Source organism: Mesoplodon bidens (assembly GCF_964165515.1).
Source record: "Mesoplodon bidens genome assembly, chromosome: 7".
Taxonomy (NCBI): domain Eukaryota; kingdom Metazoa; phylum Chordata; class Mammalia; order Artiodactyla; family Ziphiidae; genus Mesoplodon; species Mesoplodon bidens.
The window spans coordinates 78,217,178-78,236,995 of record NC_138164.1 but is presented as its reverse complement, the minus strand read 5'-3'; the positions used below and the strand labels follow the sequence as shown (position 1 = coordinate 78,236,995).

The 19,818-nt window shown below is 36.7% G+C and overlaps 2 protein-coding genes across 3 annotated transcripts in view; one reads left to right on the top strand and one right to left on the bottom strand.

Moving 5' to 3' along the window:
- The window catches only part of DEUP1 (deuterosome assembly protein 1), a 230,129-nt gene extending 226,807 nt beyond the window's left edge, over positions 1–3,322 (bottom strand). Inside the window, exons 1-2 of the mRNA XM_081239130.1 lie at positions 3,078–3,322; positions 1,814–1,935 (exon numbers count right to left, since the gene is read on the bottom strand). The gene's annotated coding sequence lies outside the window, so the exon portion shown is untranslated. The remainder of the gene's footprint in view (positions 1–1,813; positions 1,936–3,077) is intronic.
- SLC36A4 (solute carrier family 36 member 4) overlaps positions 2,451–19,818 on the top strand; it is a 45,933-nt gene continuing 28,565 nt past the window's right edge. The window contains exons 1-6 of one of the 2 annotated variants that reach the window (XM_081239131.1): positions 2,451–2,745; positions 13,198–13,321; positions 14,487–14,577; positions 16,034–16,122; positions 17,147–17,242; positions 19,066–19,150. In XM_081239131.1, the coding sequence (XP_081095257.1) occupies positions 2,487–2,745; positions 13,198–13,321; positions 14,487–14,577; positions 16,034–16,122; positions 17,147–17,242; positions 19,066–19,150 (744 nt within the window). In that variant the 5' untranslated portion in view covers positions 2,451–2,486. Of the gene's footprint in view, positions 2,746–13,197; positions 13,322–14,486; positions 14,578–16,033; positions 16,123–17,146; positions 17,243–19,065; positions 19,151–19,818 lie in introns of those variants that run through there. The other variant, XM_081239132.1, reaches the window with a different exon arrangement.

The following is a 19,818-nucleotide window of genomic DNA, read 5'->3' as shown; positions in this document are numbered from 1 at the left end:
ATGTTCAGCTTACTTGATGCTTTCTGTGAACTAGGCAATGGACTAATGTTCTAAATACTTTATCTCATTAAATCTTCACAACAAACTGTGAGGTTGGAAATATTATTTTACACACGAAGAAACTTTTGAGATCTAACTACTGTATAAAAGATGCTATCTAGATGTTCCACAGGTGTCTCAAATCAACATGTCTGAAACACAGCCGTTTCTCCATCTGTGAAATGGTGAAGGCTATTCTCACAGCCTGAACTGCTTTTCTCCCTGCATACATCTAACTCCTAATCTTGAGGTGTCAGCTTAAATGCTCTCCAAGAAGACTGTCCTGCCTACTCAATCCGAAGTAGTTTCTCCAGTAGCACCCTATTACTATTTTCTTCACCAACATTGTAATTACATAGTTAATATTTTTAGTTCTTTTCTTTTGCATCCTCCTATACTAGACTATGAACTCCAGTTCATACCAATATTCTTTGCCATTATAGACCCTGACTCTAGCATAGTCCCTGGCACAGGGGAGGTGCTCCATAAATGTGTTTGAATAAATTAAAGCTTTCTAAATATTTCCCTTCGTGTATCCATGAGGCTATATTCAACAACTTTCAACACCTATTTACTGAACCACTGATACATGCAGGGCACTCTGCTAGGCCTTTTGAGACAAAGATACAGCTTCTCTCCTGCAGGCATTCACAGTACAGCAGAAGACTCGGACAGGGAAATAATTATAATGCACAGGGGGAGATGTTACAACAGAGATATGAACAAAGTATGGTAGTTACAAAGGAGGAAGTAATTGACATATGATCCAGGAAGTTAAAGTGAGGAAAAGAAAGAAAGGAATCGCCAGGGTTCAAATAGTCAGATTCTTTATAATGTCTTTATTCTAACACAGCTTTTCCCTATACCCTCTTCCAATTTACAAGATCTGGAGCAGAAGTCACAGTAAATATCTTCTCAAGTAGTGCAATATGAAACCATATAATTGTCTTGAATTTTATGATCATCCCTATCACTTGGCTTATCTCCATATCAGTCTGTAAAAACACTGAGTCTGGCTGCCTGCCTCAGCCCAGGCCTCCATTACAGGTCAGACCTTTTTCCCTTTCACACTGCCAGATCTGCTTTTCCTGATGCTGAGATTAGAGGACAATGGCTTTTGATCCCTTTTAACACTCAAAGGATAATGTTGCTCTTTCAAGACACTGCCCCAAGTGTTCTCACTACAATGGGTGGTTTCTTGGACAGTTACCTATCTGATGCCTGTCTTCTCTCCCACTGATCTGTAACTAGGTACCCCACCCCAATACGGCTTAGGGACTATTCCTCTAGTTATGATCCACCACGATAGAGTTCTTTTTTCTCTATCTTCCCTACATTTTTGTTATGTGTCAGGAACATTTTACAGAAAACCTTTCTTTGGGGCTTGCAGGTGTATGTCTGTGAATGACTGGCGTTGATTTAAGGAAAACAAAGGGTTTTGGCAAACCACTAGTAAAACTCACAAAAGATGCAACAGGAGGAAAGATACAGATATTACGTAACTGCGTACTTTTTAAATCTTAGCATTTTAAATATTTATCACTATCACCATGTAGTTATATCAGTGATCCTAGAAATCAGACACAACCCCCCCATCAAAACAACAACAAACCAACTTTCCTCAGAAGACCCTACTGAAATAGAACGGACAAAAAGAAAAAGTCTTATGTCCTGGCTTTAAAGAACTATGAAATGAAAAAAAAAGGAGAGCAATTTCAAAATTAAAGCACTTTCATTCTATCCAAAAGCCTTCTTCATCCACTGATGTACCCACCTGAGGGGCCAGCTGCATATTGAAAGCCCCAGCTCTGGCTGCAGATAGAATTCCAGCTTTGCCATTTACTACTTTGTTATCCTTGGACAGGTTACTTAGCTCTGTGCGCTTAGTTCCCACATCTGTAAAAATACACATTAGAATTATCGCACAGGCTTGTCATCTGAATTAAATAAGACAATGCATGTACAGTGCTTAAGAATATTTGACACTGCATCAGTATAATTACTCTTAACCTTAATTTCCTTTCAACACTGCGGCTAACGTCAAGTATCTGAAGGGCACTGAAAAATCCTTAAAGTGAAACTATCTGACTAAATGAAACGCTACTTGAGGGCACCCTCTATCTCTAAATAGAGGCATAGAGACGGAAAAACAAGTAGTCAGAACTCCAACATGGATGGGGCAAATTCCCTCCTACTTTGCATTCTTCAAGGTGCCTTGCAGAATGCTAAAGCCTTGCAAGTAGATGGCGTCCTGGAATTTAAGCTCGTGGTCATCTGTAAAGACACCCTCCCCACCCCCATCCCCACCAGGGAGCTATAGGCCTGGGTCTCCGCCAGCTCTAAGTTACTACCCCCAGTTATCTCCAAAACGTCCCTCCTCTCCCGTTACCCTGCCCTTCTGCAGCCGGACCTCCTCTCACTCGGGTCTTCTACCCCGAGCGCTGCTCATGGCCGCAACCCAGCGCCCCAGGAAGGCTCCTCGAGCCCCGGCGCCTCGGCCGGGCCGGGCCGGGCCGCCCCACTGCGCATGCTCCCCGCCGCGCGGGTGCGGTGCGCCGGGCTTGGCGCGGTTCCCGCTCAGCCGGGGAGGCCTTGGCCACGCAGCGGTAGGAGCGCGCGTCCCGGGGCGGCGGCGTCCTGGAGACCCCCGAGAGATGGAAGCTGCGGCGCCGGCGGCGGCCGAGGCGGCTGGGCACGAAGAGCTCGGTGAGTGCTGGGCGCGGGCGGGGGCGCGGGCCGACGTGGCGCAGGGATGCGCGTCCGCGGGAAGCGCCGAGGCCCCGAGCCCGCGCTCGGCCTCGGCCGGGGGTCGGGGGTCGGTGCGGGCGCCCGGGCGGCCGCCCACCCTGCCCCACGCATCCGGGTTTGCGTTTCCTGTCCTTAGGGAGAAACGCGGAGTGGCTTTCCGGTCATTATTGGGGTTTCTTGGGGGTCAGGGTTCTTGGGGTTGTGGGTCTGGGGTAGGTTTGAATGTAAAACCATTAAAGCAAACCTCCCTGGGACGTTTGGGTTGAGCCGAGGCTTAGGAGGTGACTGACCTCCGAGTCAGCACCTGCACAGGAACGAGTTTTCCGATCTGAGAGCTGGGTCAGGCGAAAAGCTAGGCCCTACAGAGGGCGTCAAAATGTGCGTGTGTGTCCGTGTGCGCGCGCGCGCGCGCTGACGGGTGGCGTGCGTTGGTGTACGTTTCAAAGGCAACGCAGACCCTTCGCTGTGACTCGCACTGTTTTTTTCCAACGATGCTTTAAGGAAGTTGCCATAGTTTGGCTTTTCAGACACGGCAGCCCTGTTCGGAGTCCCTGGTGAACCCTTAATTTACCGTCTGCCACCCCAGTAGTGGCGAGCGGGACGTGCTGACCAGACTGAGATAAGACGTGTAGTTGGCTCACTTGGCAGAGTTTGATTTCCTGCTTTCCTCTGGTGTCTTGTCTCCTTGGCGACAGGGAATGCAAAACTTTGTTTATGGTTTCCCGCTGTTAAAAGGAAAACAAAAATAGAGATCGAGGTAGTAATAATATTGTTCCTCCCAGTTAGATGCATTGTATTAGGAATATTTGTAATTCATTGCTAAATGATTAAAAAAGAAGTTGAACTTTAAAGAAATACTTTATTATAGTAACAGATTGCCGTCTTGTAATAATGTGCAGGGCACTTTGCAGTTGATTTCTTTCAAGTCACAGTAATGGTAGAAATAAACGTAACATGTTATTGAATGTTTACTGTGTCGAGCAGTGTAAGTGCTTTACATATGTTTTGTTTCCTTTAATATTCACAACAATGGGGAGGTAGGTGCAATTATTATCCCTGTTTTATAGATAGAATAATTTTAAGGTCATTAATGGCAGTACCCAGATAGGAATCCAGGTTTATCTGTTTTAAATTCTTTAATACCCCATCTTAGGAGGTGGGAAAATGTGCATTCTCATGCATTGCTGGTAAAAGCAGTATAATATACTTATCCTTAAAAATGCACACATCGTTTGACCCAGCATTTCTACTTCTAGAAATATTTCCCAAGGAAATAAGTCATGTAACATATCAATAGATGTTCATTACGTTATTTATAAATGAGAAAAGCTGGTGACTATCTAAATGTCCAATTAAAGGAAATTGTTTAGGTAAATTGTGATATAGCCGTGTAGTCATATACTGAATAGCCCTTTAAAGTCATATGGGAAGATGTTTGCCATATGTATTTTTACTAACTGAAAAAGTTTTCTAAATTATTTTAATTTTTTAAAGTTATGTCTCTTCATTAATTCAACACATATTCATTGAGCTTCTCCTATGTGCTAGGCACTGCTTTAGGCGTTTGGGATACATCTGTGATACATCTGTGAACAACACAGATCAAGATTCCTGCTCTCACGGAACTTATATTCTAGTAAGAGGAAGCAGACAATGAACAGTAAAGACAATTATCAGTTAATTTAAAGTACATTAGGCTAAAAGTGCTATGGAAAGAAGAGCAGAGTAAGGGAAATCCGGAGAGAGCATGGGAGTTGGGCAGTTTATAGCATTTTATAAAGTAGTCAGAATGGACCTTATTGAATAGGTGGGACTTGAGCAAAGACTTGGAAGAGGTGAGGGAATTAGTCAAGTGGATATCTGAAGAAAGACTCTTCTAGGCAGAAAGAACAGCTGGAGTAAAGACAGAAGTAGTGAGGAGGGCAAGGACGCCGAAGCAGAATGATGAAGGTGGTGATGAGGCCAGATTATGTAGGACAGCGGTCCCCAACCATTTTGGCACCAGGGACTGGTTTCGTGGAAGACAGTTTTTCCACCTGGTGACGGCGGGGGGTGGGGGTGGTTCAGGCAGTAACGGGAGTGATGGGGAGCGGCACATGAAGCTTTGCTTGCTCGCCTGCCGCTCAACTCCTGCTGTGTGGCCTGGTTCCTAACAGGCCATGGACGGGTACTGGTCCACAGCCTGGGCGTTGGAGGCCTCTGATGTAGGGTCTTGCAGTTCCATGTGAAGACTTTGGCTTTTGCTCTGAGAGAATGGGGAGCCAGTGCAGGGTTTCAGCAGAGGAGAGACATGATCTGACTTGAATTCTAAAAGGATCACACTGTGTGAAGAGTGCACCGTAAGGGGCTAAAGTAGAAGCAGGGTATTTCAGCAATTCAGGAGACAGGTGTACATGTCCTTCACAGCAGTAGTGGTAGCAGGAGTGGGAGTGGAGAGAAACGGTTAGACTCTGGATATATATTTAAAGGAGAATGAGAATGATTTCCTAACAGATTAGATGAGGGGTGAGAGTGAGACAGAGACAAGGATAACTCCAGGGACCTGAGTGTCTAGAAGAATGAAATTGCCATCAAATGAGATGTTGTGGTTGTTGTATAATACATCTACAAATTCTCTGATGTTTCTCTCTTCAAGAGGAGGAACTTAATTTCCTTCCCTTTGAGTGTGGGCTCTATTTAGTAACTTGCTTCTATTGAATAGATTATGGTGGAAGTGATGATGTTTGACTTCAAAGCTAGGTCCTAAAAGGCATTGTGCCAGGCTCTCATTTTTGGATTAGTTACTTGGGGAGAGGCAGCTGCCGTGTTGCGAGGATACTCAAGCAACTGTAAGGAAGGGCCCACATTGCATAGAACTGAGGCATCCTGATGGCAGCGATAAGTTGTTATACAGTAATCCATAGCCAGTTGAGTGGGTTAAGCCAGGAAGAGCAGGTTTGGTGGTGAAGATCAGGAGTTCAGTTTGGGGCATGCTGAGTTTGAAATGTCTATTAGATATGAAAGTGTAGATGTCGAGTAGGCAGGTGGATTTATGTCTAGAGTTAGGGAGATGTCTCGGCTGGAGATATGAATTCGGAAGTCATCATCACGTAGACAATATTTAAAGCCATGGAACTGAATGAAAATATACTGGAGTGAGTGTATGTGTTTGTGTATACTCTAAAATGTTGCCAGCAGTAGTTTCTAGGTGATGAGGTCATTTTATTTTCAAAAATGTTGCTTATCTTTATATTTTCTGATTTTCTACAATGACCAAATATTATTTAATTTAAAAAAGAATTTAAAAAATTGGGTGTCTGTGTGAAAAGCACAGGTAGAGTTGTTAAGATACAGGTTTCCTTAAGGTCTGCACTTTATTTCAAAGAGGATGGAGACCTCTGGAAGGTGAGCGAGTGAAGCTTCATCTGCTGCTCCCCATCGCTTGAATTACCACCTGAACCATCACTGCACCCTCCCCCTCCCAGTCCGTGGAAAAATTGTCTTCCATGAAACCGGTCCCTGGTGCCAGAAAGGTTGGGGACCACTGCTGTAGTGAATTTAGCAGTTTCCTGATTGTTGCACATTTAGGTTGTTTCCAAATTTTCATTATAGTGTTTTGATTAAGATCTTTGTGGCGAAATCCTTTTCTCCATACACTGGATTTGCAGAAGTGGAATTACTCGGTGAAAAGGATAAACATTTTAAAGTTTAAAATTCCATACATATTGCTAAATGAATGTGATTTTTCTCTATTCTGACAACAGCTGGAAATTTAGGTTGATTTTAGGTTAGAAAATTCAGGTTGAAACAATTGCCTGGGCAATATAAGAGAGCATAAAAAGCACTGCCTAAGAATGTTCCAGTTGTATGCACCATTAATGTATACATATGGTATATAATGTATGGTTTATAATATTGACTGAAGCTAGTATTTCTTATTCATTTATATTTTTCTATTTGTAAATAGAAATAATTTTGTCTAGGTAGTTTGATATCCATTGATTAATAATGTTTTATTTTATAAGGCATTGTTAATTCTTTTTTTAACTGAAATATAGTTGCTGTACAGTATTATATAAGTTACAGGTGTACAATATAGTGATTCACAATTTTTAAAGATTATATTCCACTTAGAGTTACTATAATATATTGGCTATATTCCCCACGTTGTACAATATATCCTCGTAGTTTATTTTATACCTAATAGTTTGTACCTCTTAACTCCCTACTTCTTTATTGCCCCTCCTCCCTTCCCTCTCCCCACTGGTAGCCACTAGTTTGTCCTCCATATCCGTGGGTCTGCTTCTTTTTGGTTATATTCACCAGTTTGTTGTATTTTTTAGATTCTGCATATAAGTGATATCATACAGTATTTGCATTTCTCTGTCTGACTTATTTCATTTAGCATAATGACTTCCAAGTCCATCCATGTTGTTGCAAATAGCAAAATTTCATTCTTGTTTATGGCTGAGCAGTATTCCATTGTGCAATCTACAAATTCAGTGTAATCGCTTTCAAACTACCAATGACGTTTTTCACAGAACTAGAACAATTACATTTAAAATTTGTATGGAAACACAAAAGACCCCAAATAGCCAAAGCAGTCTTGATAAAAAAGAACAGAGCTGGAGGAATCACAGTTCCCGACTTCAGATTATACTACAAAGCTACAGTAATTAAAGCGGTATGGTACTGGCACTAAAACAGACACAGATCAATGGAACAGAAAGAGAACCCAGAAATAAATCCACACACTTATGGACAATTAATCTGTGACAAAGGAGGCAAGAATATACAATGGAGAAAAGATAGTCTCCTCAGTAAGTGCTGCTGGGAAAACTGGATAGCTGCGTGTAAAAGAATGAAATCAGAACATTCTCTAACACCGTATAAAGCATTGTTAATTCTTAACTATAGTAATCACAAGCATTTTTCAGAGCTGTCCAATTCAATATTTGGCCAAAGGCAAGACATTGGCAAGTAATAGACTTTATGTGTAATGTAAGTTGGGTTTTGTAATTTTTAATTACTTTGCATGAATATTCCTGTTTTATTTCATATGTTCTTACCTCTATTAAAGTTTATCCAATGTTAGGTTTTTAAGTATTTGTCTCCTTCACTAGTCTCAACTTCCTTCTGTCTGGCATAACATAGTTTGTCTGTATGCATACTCAGTATTATAGCACAGTTTGTAGCGCATAAGTGCTCAGAATTATTAATTATTAGTAGTAAATGAATTAATTTCATGTCAGATTTATATTTTAAAATCCTGTATAGCAAAATTGTTTTCTAATATTTCATTATGTAGGAAGGGGAAGAAAACTAATATTTATTGATTACTTATTATGTGCCAAGGACGAGGCTCTATGCTTCATATATATTATCCCATTTCACTATCACAAAACCCCGGTGAGGTAGAAATTACTACTCTCATTTTCTACATGAAAAGATAGGCCCAGAGGATTCCTGGTTAAAATATAACTCAGATCATGTCACGCCTCTGCACAAAACTTTACTTTTGTCCAGCATGGTAGCCTTTAGCCATATGTGTATCTGATCTGAAATATGGTTTGTCTGAATTAAAATATGCTGTAATTGTAAAATACACTCTGGATTTCTGAGACTTAGTATGAAAAATAGAATGTAAAATATCTTGTTAATAATTTTTATATTGATTACATTATCATTGAAATGATAATATTTTGGATATATTGGGTTAAATAAAATGTTATTAAAATTAATTTTACCTGTTGCTTTTTTGCCTTTTGCTTTTTGATAATGGCCACCCTACCATGTAGGAAGTGACATTTCATTGTGATTTTGATTTGCATTTCATGATGATTAGTGATATTGAGCATCTTTTCTGTTGGCCATTTGTATGTCTTCTTTGGAGAAATGTCTGTTCAAATCTTTAGCCAATGTATTAATCAGGTTATTAGGTTCCCTTTTTTATTTGTTTTTGTTTTTCTTGCTCTTGAGTTGAAGGAGTTCCTTATGTACTTTGGAAATTAACCCCTTATCAGATATATGGTTTGCAAATATATTCTCCCATTCCTTAGATTGACTTTTCACTCTGTTGATTGTTTCCTTTGCTGTGCAGAAGCTTTTTAGTTTGATGTAGTCCCACTTACCTATTTTTGCTTTAGTTAACTGTACTTTTGGTGACATATTCATGAAATCATTGCCAGAACCAATATCTAAACCTTTCCTCCTATGTTTTCTTGTAGAAGTTTTACAGTTTCAAGTTTACATATAAGCTTTTAATCCATTTTGAGTTGATTTTTGTGTATGGTATAAGATAAAAATCCAATTTCATTCTTTTGTATATGGATATCCAGTACTCTGAACACCATTTGTTGAAAACACTGTCTTTTCTACATTGTGTATTCTTGGCACCCTTGTTGAAGATCAGTTGCATAGAGTGATTTCTGGGCTCTCTGTTCTGTTCCATTGGTCTGTGTGTCTGTCATTATGCCAATATCATAATGTTTTAATTATAGAAGACCTTAAATATCCCAAACAATTTTGAAAAAGAACAAAGCTGATCACACTTCCTGATTTCAAAGTATATTATTACAAAGCTAAAGAATCTTCCAGTATCTGTTGTGCTGAGTTCCAAATAGCACTGGGATAATGGCAGCTGCCTAAATCCTAATCTCTCCACATATCCTCCCCCAAAACCTGTTAATTCAACAAGAAGCACAAGTAAACACATTCATGAAATTATTCTTAAAGCATTAATAGGAGACCAAGGATACCACAAACTTCAAATAATCTGTAAATAGAAAAATAAACAAAATTTCAAACAGAGCTCTTGTCACTTCTGCAAATATGGAGAGTGGAGGAGGAGTCTTTAGAATCTCTGTGGAAAAGAGGAGAGGGGAGCAGGAGGCTTGGAAGAAGCACAGTGAAAATCTCCCTTAGAAAGAGAAAATCTAAACTAAAGTGTTAAAAGTCTAAACAGAGGTCAGGTCGGGGAGTTGGTAATTCACAGGGAAGGAATACAGGGTATTCCTGTATTCCAGGAATACAGGTAATACAGGGGAGGAATTTGAACATTAGCAGGAATAGAGGAGGCAGCCTTGGCAAAACATTGCCTCTGGAGGAGAAGGAGAAAAAGCAGTGGAGGTGCCCCTCAGATCCCTGGAAGTAAAGAGAAGAAGGAAAGTAACAGGGGGGAAATTGAATACTCTGCAAAAATGGAAAAGATCCAGAAGACATGCCAGTTACTCCCTATGACCCCTGATAACTCAACATCATCCATTAAATAAACTGAACTTCACTGTGCTAACAGAAGGAAATACTGTCAAACTAGGATCCCTGTCCATGAAATGCCTAGCAATAGGAGAAATCATAAATAAAGAATAAATTACAAGGTGTCTAAGGGAAATATATTGAAATGAAAATTTAAGTCATTGAATTTCAAAGAAGAATTTAAATGAGGTAAAGAAAGACAGTAAAAGGGTTCTAGAGAAAGTAGTTGAAATGGAAGACAGACAACAAAGATCCAGCATGTAATTGGAATCTCTAAAAAAGAAAAACAAAATATTTGAACCAAACAAATGTGTAAAGATACAATCCAAGAAAAACTTCCAGAAATAAAGAAAACCTATATCTGTATATCAAAAAGACCCACTTTGTACCCTTTTGACTCAGACTGCTCAACCCTAAGACATATCATAATAAAACCATTAGACTTTTAAAACAAGGGAAGATTCCTCAGGAGCTCAAGCAAAAAGAACAAATTATGTAATGGCTGAGAAAATTAGTCTGACATCAGACTTCTCAAGAATAGCATACAAAGTAAGGTAAGAGTAGAGCAGCATTTTCCAAGAAACTCAAGGGTAGAAGGTGTGAGCCAAGGATGTTCTATCTAGCTGTCCTTCATATCAAGGCTATAGAATATAGCTTAAAACATACAAAAATTCAGGGAATACTGAGCCCATGAGTCCTTCCTGAGCAATCTACTAGAGCAGTGGTTCTCAGAGTGTAGTCCCCAGACCAGCAACATCAGAGTCACCTGGGACCTTGTTAAAAATGTGTATTCTCAGGTCCACCTCAGACCTTCTAAAATCAGAAGCTTTGGCATGGAGTATATCAATTTGTGTTTAAGCAAGCCCTGCAGGTGGTTCTGATGCACATTCTACAGGAGAATGAACTTCTTCCAGCCAAGAGATGATTGAGGAAACTTTGGCAGAGGACTGATCACAAGCATTTAATACATTGATTGTAGATTTCAGTCTAAGATATGAGTGGGGGCATGATTGAACAACAGTATGTAAAGCATTTTATATATTGCCAAAGTAGACAAAAAGAATACAACTGAAAGATGAGAGAATAAGAGACACAGAAAGGCAAAAGTAGAATTAGACCATTAATTGTTGTATAGGTGGAAGTCAGAGGATACCATTTAAAACTGATAAACAAGATAGTAAAAGAATAAGAAAGGGCTTTCCTGGTGGTGCAGTGGTTGAGAGTCCGCCTGCCGATGCAGGGGACATGGGTTCGTGTCCCGGTCTGGGAAGATCCCACATGCCGCGGAGCGGCTGGGCCCGTGAGCCATGGCCACTGAGCCTGCACGTCCAGAGCCTGTGCTCCGCAACGGGGGAGGCCACAACAGTGAGAGGCCCATGTACTGCAAAAAAAAAAAAAAAAAGAATAAGAAAAAAGGAGGATTAAGGGCACCATAAAAGATAAAATGGCAAAGGTAACTAGTAGAATAGCTCAACTAAATGCAATACATTGTCCTGTACTGCAAAAAAATTACTGAGGGAACCTTATTAGTACAGTTGATGAAACTGGAAAATAGAATGTAGATTAAATAAAAGTATTGATCAGTATTAAACTACTGGAACTTGATAACTGTACTATGAATATTCAGGAAAATATTCTTGTTCATAGGGAATACATGCTAGTGATAGGATAAAATGGCATGATATATGTTACCTACTCTCAAATAGTTAATAAAAATTGATAAACATTTGAGGGAGAAGAAGAAAACATGGCAAAATGTTAAAATTTGTTGAGCCTGTAAAGGGTACATGGGAGTTTTTTTTTGTACTATTCATGCAAATTTAATGTAAGTTTGAAATTAGTACAAAATAAGAAGTTTTAAAAAGTTATGTCAATCAGTCATTTCCAACTAAATTATTTAGGTTACCCCAATTCTCTGTTACATAGGTTTATTGTATGTATTTGAATGGAACAAACTTTCACTTCTTTAAAAGATCCTATACTTCAGACCTTATTAATGCATATCAGTCATCTCAATAAATTTGAATTTAGTGAATTTTACGAGAACAAGACAGACAGTGATGACTACTTTTATCTTTCTCCTCAGAAGGAGCAAAATCATGCTAAAAATTGCTAGATATAAGAATAGATTTTGATACTAAAAATTTAAAGATTGGAGTGGCTTTATAATTTTCTTAAAGCATTTAAAATTATGCTTGCCAGCAATTCCACTCCTGGGTATATGTACAAAAAAACCCAAAACACTAATTTGAAAAGCTACACGCACCCCAATGTGCACAGCAGCATTATATACAATAGCCAAGATATGGAAGCAACCTAAGTGTTATGAACAGATGAGTGGATAAAGAAGATGTGGTATGTATGCACAATGGAATACTACTCAGCCATAAAAAAGAATGAAATTTTGCCATATGCAACAACACGTATGGACTTGGAAGGTATTATGTCAGACAGACAAATACTGTATGATATCACTTATGTGGAATCTAAATAATACAACAAACTAGTGAATATAATAAAAAAGCAGACTCACGGGTATGGAGAACAAACTAGTGGATGCCAGTGGGGAGAGGGGCAATATAGGGGTAGGGGACTATGAGGTACAAATTATTAGATATAAAATAAGCTACAAGGATATATTGTACAACATGGGGAATATAGCCAATATTTTATAACTATAAATGGAGTATAACCTTTAAAAATTGTGAACCACTATACATACACCTGTAACATATAATATTATACAATTCTACTTCAATTAAATTTTTTTTTAATTTTTAAGAATAAAAATAAATAAAAATATGATTACCATTTATGTACTCAGTATGATTTGAAGCTAACAAGAGATGGAAGTTCATTTTATGATTTCTTCACATTTTTTACCCCATAATTCTATCATCATTTACTATAAACCTCAGGTAGACAAAACAGAAAACATTTTGCATTGAATACTTATGCTTTTCACTTTGCACTGCTTAGTCCAAACAAAATATCCAGCAAATAAGTCTAGTTGTTTCTTTCTAAATATGGTAAAACTCAAAAGTATTAATGTGAATTAACTTAGGGTGGAAATAGTAAAGATGCGTACAAATGGCATGTCCTACTATTAAAAATGTTATTTATACCAGCTTTAACCCAAGTTTTAAAATGATAGTGAAGCACTTTTTCTTTTTAAAGATATGGATATAATGAGACCCTTAATAAATGAGCAAAACTTTGATGGGACATCAGATGAAGAACATGAGCAAGAGCTCCTGCCTGTTCAGAAGCATTACCAGCTTGACGATCAAGAGGGTATTTCGTAAGTGTTAAGGTTAAATGTCATTTTCTCTTTTCACTCAGTGTATATTTTGTAATCATCTTCTATGGACCAGGCACTTAAGTAGATACTACAGAAGACACAAAGATGAATAAGATACGGTCCCTACCCTCAAGGCGTTTATAGTCTATTTGGGAAAGAAGAAATACATCTAAATTACAGAGCTATGTGTAGGAATTACTAAAATGATGATATGTATCAAATGCTGTGGATCTTGAAAGAAGGGGGATCAGATTGAGAGGAAGAGAAATTTTAAGAGAAGGAGCTTCTGAAATGGTTAGGAGTTAGACCGCGGGAAGTAGGTAGTAAACACTTCTTTATGTTGAGTGAATGGTATGAAACAAAGTCATGGTCCCAGGGAAGCAGTGGAACGTTTTTTAAACTTTTTTTGTTATTTTGTCATCATTAATAGATTTGAATAAGGTATTATTCTAATAGTGATTTAACAGTTAAGCAAAGTAACATTTTAATTGATCAAAAAAGAATAAAGTAAAAAAATTTTTAGGCAAGCATTTTTGTTTCATAAGTTAAAAATTTGTGCTATTCTTCCTAGTTTAGTTTGTTTTTTCTTGGTCGAGAGACCTCCTTCAGATGCCTCTTGGAAACTTTTCTTAGGTGAAATCCCTTGGGAGTTCATGTTGTCTGAAAGTTAATTAGTATTTATCTTACCTGATGATACACATAGTTTTAGAAATTGTATTTTTTTTCTTTTAATTAACTTCCTCTGAGGTTGATAATCATAGATCAACTATGTTTAATATCATGATTACATACATAGTGCAATAAATTGCTGTTTTACCAGCTTAGTTGTATATAATTTTCAACATTGTCCTGAATATCATAGCAGCAAAGAATCTTATGAGAAAATTACCTTTTCTTTATTACTTTAATAAGTACAAAAATACTTTCACTTAAATAACTCATTTAATCTCCATAGTAACCCTCTGTATTCCACTTTTAAGTAGCAAAGATAGGACTTGAACCAAATATAACTTTTGGCTCATTCAACTTCTGGTTGAATGGAAATGTTAATTTGATTCCTTGCCTAGATTGATTTTTAGTTCCCTTCTAATGCTAAAACCATGGTCATGTGATTTTAATAGCTTTTGTTCTAAAATGTTTAAATCTTACAACTTTTACTTTTCAGATTTGTACAAACTCTTATGCATCTTCTTAAGGGAAATATTGGAACTGGTCTTTTAGGACTTCCACTGGCAATAAAAAATGCAGGCATAGTGGTAAGACTCATCTTTGTAATCTCTAGTTAAAATACAGTTATCAGTCTTAATTTACAGCAAAAATTACAAGTTAACATCTGACCTAGTCAAATATAACCTGGTCAGGTGACAACTAGATAATCATTTAGCTGTTGCTGATAAAATTATGTGAACTGTGATAATAATATCTAACTAAAAATGAGAGTTAATTACTCTTTTCATTTCTACTTAATTACTTATTTATAATATTTGACAGAAAGATCCTAAATCACTATTTGATTTTTCTAGGTATGGTTATATCTTATTACTCTTTTGGATTTTCAGGAATTTAAGTAATATGTTCATATCATAAATATATTTATAGAGTATTTGTATTGGTGAAATTTTACAGTTTTTTAGATTCCAAATAAAATATGTAGTTTTCAGACTTAAAGAATAATAGTTAAGAAAAGGAATAACAATATCTTTTTTTTGTTTGTTTTTTGTTTGTTTTGCTGTACACGGGGCTCTCACTGCTGTGGCCTCTCCCGTTGCGGAGCACAGGCTCCGGACGCGCAGGCTCAGTGGCCATGGCTTATGGGCCCAGCCGCTCCGCAGCATGTGGGATCTTCCCAGACCGGGGCACAAACCCGTGTCCCCTGCATCGACAGGCGGACTCTCAACCACTGCGCCACCAGGGAAGCCCCTAGGAATAACAATATCTTTTGAAAACAAATATTCAAAGTTTTGTTAGAACCAATTATTGTAATTATAGAGAATCCTGATAGGGGAGAATTCACTTATGAAGTAGTGAAATCATATTTAACTTTTTTTAACTGACCAGTTTTCTTAACAACAGTTGTAACTGTCATCTTTCTCTGCATTGGACTTTGTGCACCCTAATTTAGAGAAACTTAAAAATTTCTGATTATAAAAATAAACTTTGGCAACATTTTGTCTGTCTCTCAATAATCAGGCATCATTTTAATTTTAGTAAATAAATACTTGAAAATTTTTATGTACTACTTTTTCAAATAATTATTTTCTAGGCACAGTTTCTCACACGTAATTCTCAACAAGCAATCTATGGAAGAAGTAGATTGCCCACAATCCCAGATACAGTGCTTTTTAGTCATTTAGATAATGATTCATAGTTGCATATACTTATAATGGTGAGACACTGATAGTCACAGACTTGCCATCTGTTGTTAAATATGATGTTGTATTCTATTCTACTTTGTTGCATACCTATACTCTACATTCATAGGTTTGGATAGCCAAGTCAATAAGATGGAATCATATGTGGTTGTCTTAAATATTACTAAATTCTTTCTGTATCAGGTTCACTAATTTCCCTTATGCAAATGACTCTTTAATCATTTTGTCTAACAAATATTTACTCACTGCAAATTAGTAGTCTGTTGTCTCATTGTTTATAAGGTAACTTGATTTTTATTAAACTGAAATATTTAAATATTATAAAATGTTTCCCTCACAGCTTGGACCAATCAGCCTTGTGTTTATAGGAATTATTTCTGTTCACTGTATGCACATTTTGGTACGTTGCAGTCACTTTCTATGTCAGAGGTAAATGTGGATTTGTCAAGTCTATTTAATTTATTTTAAATCTATATATTTATTTAAAGTATCAAATAGTCTTATATTTCTACTGTGCTTTGCAACTAGAAGTTGTATTTCCTATAATCTGTTACATAGACAAGTCTAGGATAATGAATATGGGAAAAGGTAGCATTTCATATGATTGCAATCTAGTCAGAATATATATATACTTCTTTTAAAAGAAGTGAAATAGAATGGTTTCTTTTATTTAGTGTAAGTGAAAAAAATCAGGGAAGTTATATGGGGAAAATGGAGGCAGCAGGGCTACTTTTAGTTAAAGAATAATGGTCTTTAATTTGTTAGTAATTTCATTTTGGGTGTAATGCCTTTGCTGCTCTTTGTTGATATGTGGGTTGGTAGATAGTCAATGAAACAATATTTTGTTTTCTTTATTTTTGCATCATAAAATGATTCTATTGGATACTGAACCAACTTTTTAAAAAAATGAATATTGTCTATTCTGATAAACTAATATTCTAATCTTAACTCTTTTTTGTTGTTGCTAAATGTTCTTAAAACTTCGGGCACATTATTTATGATCTTAAATAACAATATATACTTTAAAAAAATAGGAGAGACAACATGGCTATTTTGATGATTAAATAGGGTAGTTTGTGTAACAATATATTATAAAGCCCTGTACAGATGTATTAAATAATGCCGTTCTAAGAATGGAATAATTTAAGCATGAACAGTGTAGTTGATGTTTTTAGATAATTGAAACATTAAATCAGTGAAACACAAATACTATGTTATATGAACTCAACAAATACATAAACTTTAACAGTGGATAAAAACTAATATACGGGTAAGAAGGGTATATAAAAATTTTTAATTTCATGAGATAACTTTAGAAGTATGCAGATCTCGAAATTTCGAAAACTCCTCTGTCAGTGTATAGTCCATTTATCTGATGTTCTTTTCAAGAAATGGATTTATGGACCAATTAAAAATTTTTCTTTTCATATGCATGTATGTCATTAAATTTCAGGTTTAAAAGGTCAACATTAGGGTATAGTGACACTGTGAGTTTTGCTATGGAAGTAAGTCCTTGGAGTTGTCTGCAGAAGCAAGCAGCATGGGGACGGTAAGTACTCGCTATGTTATTAGTAATTATTTTAAGTATTAATAATATTTTAAATTACATTAATTTTAAGTATTTTAATCTGGCAAGATACATTAACAAAAGTGTGATAAAGTTGGGAGGAAACAATATTTACAGTTAGACAGACTTGGATTCAAATCTCAACTCTACCATCTTACAAATTTATGACCTGGGTCAAAGTATTTTTATTTTGTTTTAATTTTTCACTATCAAATAAGTTTATAATAATACTTCACAGGATTATTATGGTAGTCTAAATAAAGTGATATTTATAAAGCACCTAGCTAACCTCTGGTATAATCATGCTCAATAATTAAGTAAAGGAAAAAAAGCAAGAGAAATGTTGCTATCTCTATTTCAAATAAAAATGTGGTGTTTAGCTACATGTTCTTAAGACATCCAAAGTATGTATTTTAGCATAATCTTGTTTTTATTTTTGTATTGTTTAAATGTAACTTTATTATTGGTGGACATGGCTAATCAAAATCAGGTAAATACAGGACTGGAAAATAAGCACAGGCAATTCACAACATGCTGACTATGGTACAAATGATACGTGCAGTGGAAATTAAAAGAAGGAAAAGAGCAGTGTTAGTAGTTTATGGTTCAATATGGCCTTTCTGGGGATTTTCAGGATGTTAGATGTGTTTATGAGCTGCTCAGAGTTCACAGCCTAATATGCTGTGTAGGAGAAGGAAGATAACAGAGGCTAATGCCCTAGGGATTTGCCCCCAGAACCCTGTCTTCTTCCTTCTTTGCCCCCAGTCTATAGGCAACTTTGTCTATTTTTTTCTATCAAGAAGAATGGCTTTCAGATAGAAGTGGCTGGAATGATTGTTGGTAAGGATACTAAAATCAAAGGTGGATGAAGAGATCTTAAGGGAATACCTTATATGTAATTCATCAGTGAGAAGGAACTTGAATTCATTTCAGGGTACCAAGATTACTAACAAATGAGATCCCTGAAGAACCATGGAGAACTAGAGAGTTATGGCAAGAATGGAAATGGGCACGGGCCCTTCAAGTTTCAAATGGGAGGAGGAGGGTCTGTAGATTTTTTAGACTAGGTTGCTTGACAGCTTGACATTAATGGTCAAACAAGAGACTATAACGAATTAGTAAGTGCAAGCTCTTGTGTCACTAATTGTTCCCAGAACAATAGGGAAAGGTATGGGCTGTATACTAATAACATGTAGGCAGACTTTTGATTATAATAATACCCAAATAAAGCTCATTTGACCGATGATTTCCCTTTCCTACTCCCATATGCTATTTTATGTAGCTGGAATTTTTTAGAGTATCTAAAAAAATATGAACAGAGCTAAGTCCCTGGAGAGGTCTCTGGTGGAATGACTTAGGGCCATGCCCCCAGTCCTCTCCCATTCCTGTTAGTGATTTGGATAGTAGGGAATATGTTCATCCTGTTTGCTGGGAAATACACTGGGTTGATCTGAAAAAGATCTTGAGAAGTAGGAGAGATGGGCTTAAACTAACTGATGAAATGTTTTCATGAAATCATTTTATAGACAGATACCCTTAAACTGTTGAATTTCAGAAGGAAATGATGGGAAAAATGGGCTTTTAACTTATGTAACATATTGTTGCTCAATAATAATTCTAGTGATATACAGATCATAAATACGTGCTCTTTGTAGAAAATAAATGCTTTAAGCCTATTTCTTATTGTAATGAAGTAAAAAGAATAAATACTATTATGAAATGTTTTAAAATAGTTAAAAAGAGAAAAAATACATCGGCATCTTAGCAGCTCTTATTAATACTTATTTGTGGGTATCTCTTTTCAGGAGTGTGGTTGATTTTTTTCTGGTGATAACACAGCTGGGATTCTGTAGTGTTTATATTGTCTTCTTAGCTGAAAATGTGAAACAAGTAAGTATTTTTCTCCAGTTTTTGAAATCATTTTCTTCTGATGCCATAGTTATGGCATCATATTTTCTCTGAGTAAGCTGTGGTTGAATATGAAAATGTATTTCTTTCATAAATCATGTATCTTTCTAGGTTTTCCTTTAGTCGTTTTTTTTTGCAAGTTGGATTCTGCTATTGTTGATTTTTACATTTCTTGCTATTATATCAATAATGCTTGTTCTTTCAGATCAAAACAGGCATAATTTACTGATTCTTGGCTATTTGGAATTTAGATCTCAAAAGCAGATATATGGATGTTTTTGTAGCATATTTTTTACATTGATATTTTATTTAAAAAGTATATAAGGCATTAGCCAGCAGCCTAAAAAGTGAAGTTAAAAAGTGGACATTATTAAAATCTCATAGTTATTGCCATTGTCTAAAAAGATACTGTGTCCAGAAATGTACAGTGTTCTGTAGTTCTCTCCATATTATAAAGGTTTGTTTTAAGAGTGGTTTGCAGTCTTGGTAGAGACTGTCAATTTGAACAAACATGCAAAGCACTGAAATAAAAAAGCTCCCCTATCAGAATAATGCCAAAGCACATTTCTTTATGTGCTTTAACTGATAGTTGGCCTATTATTCCTACTTTACCCTCTGCTTTTCTTTATTTTAATCAATAACATTTATTA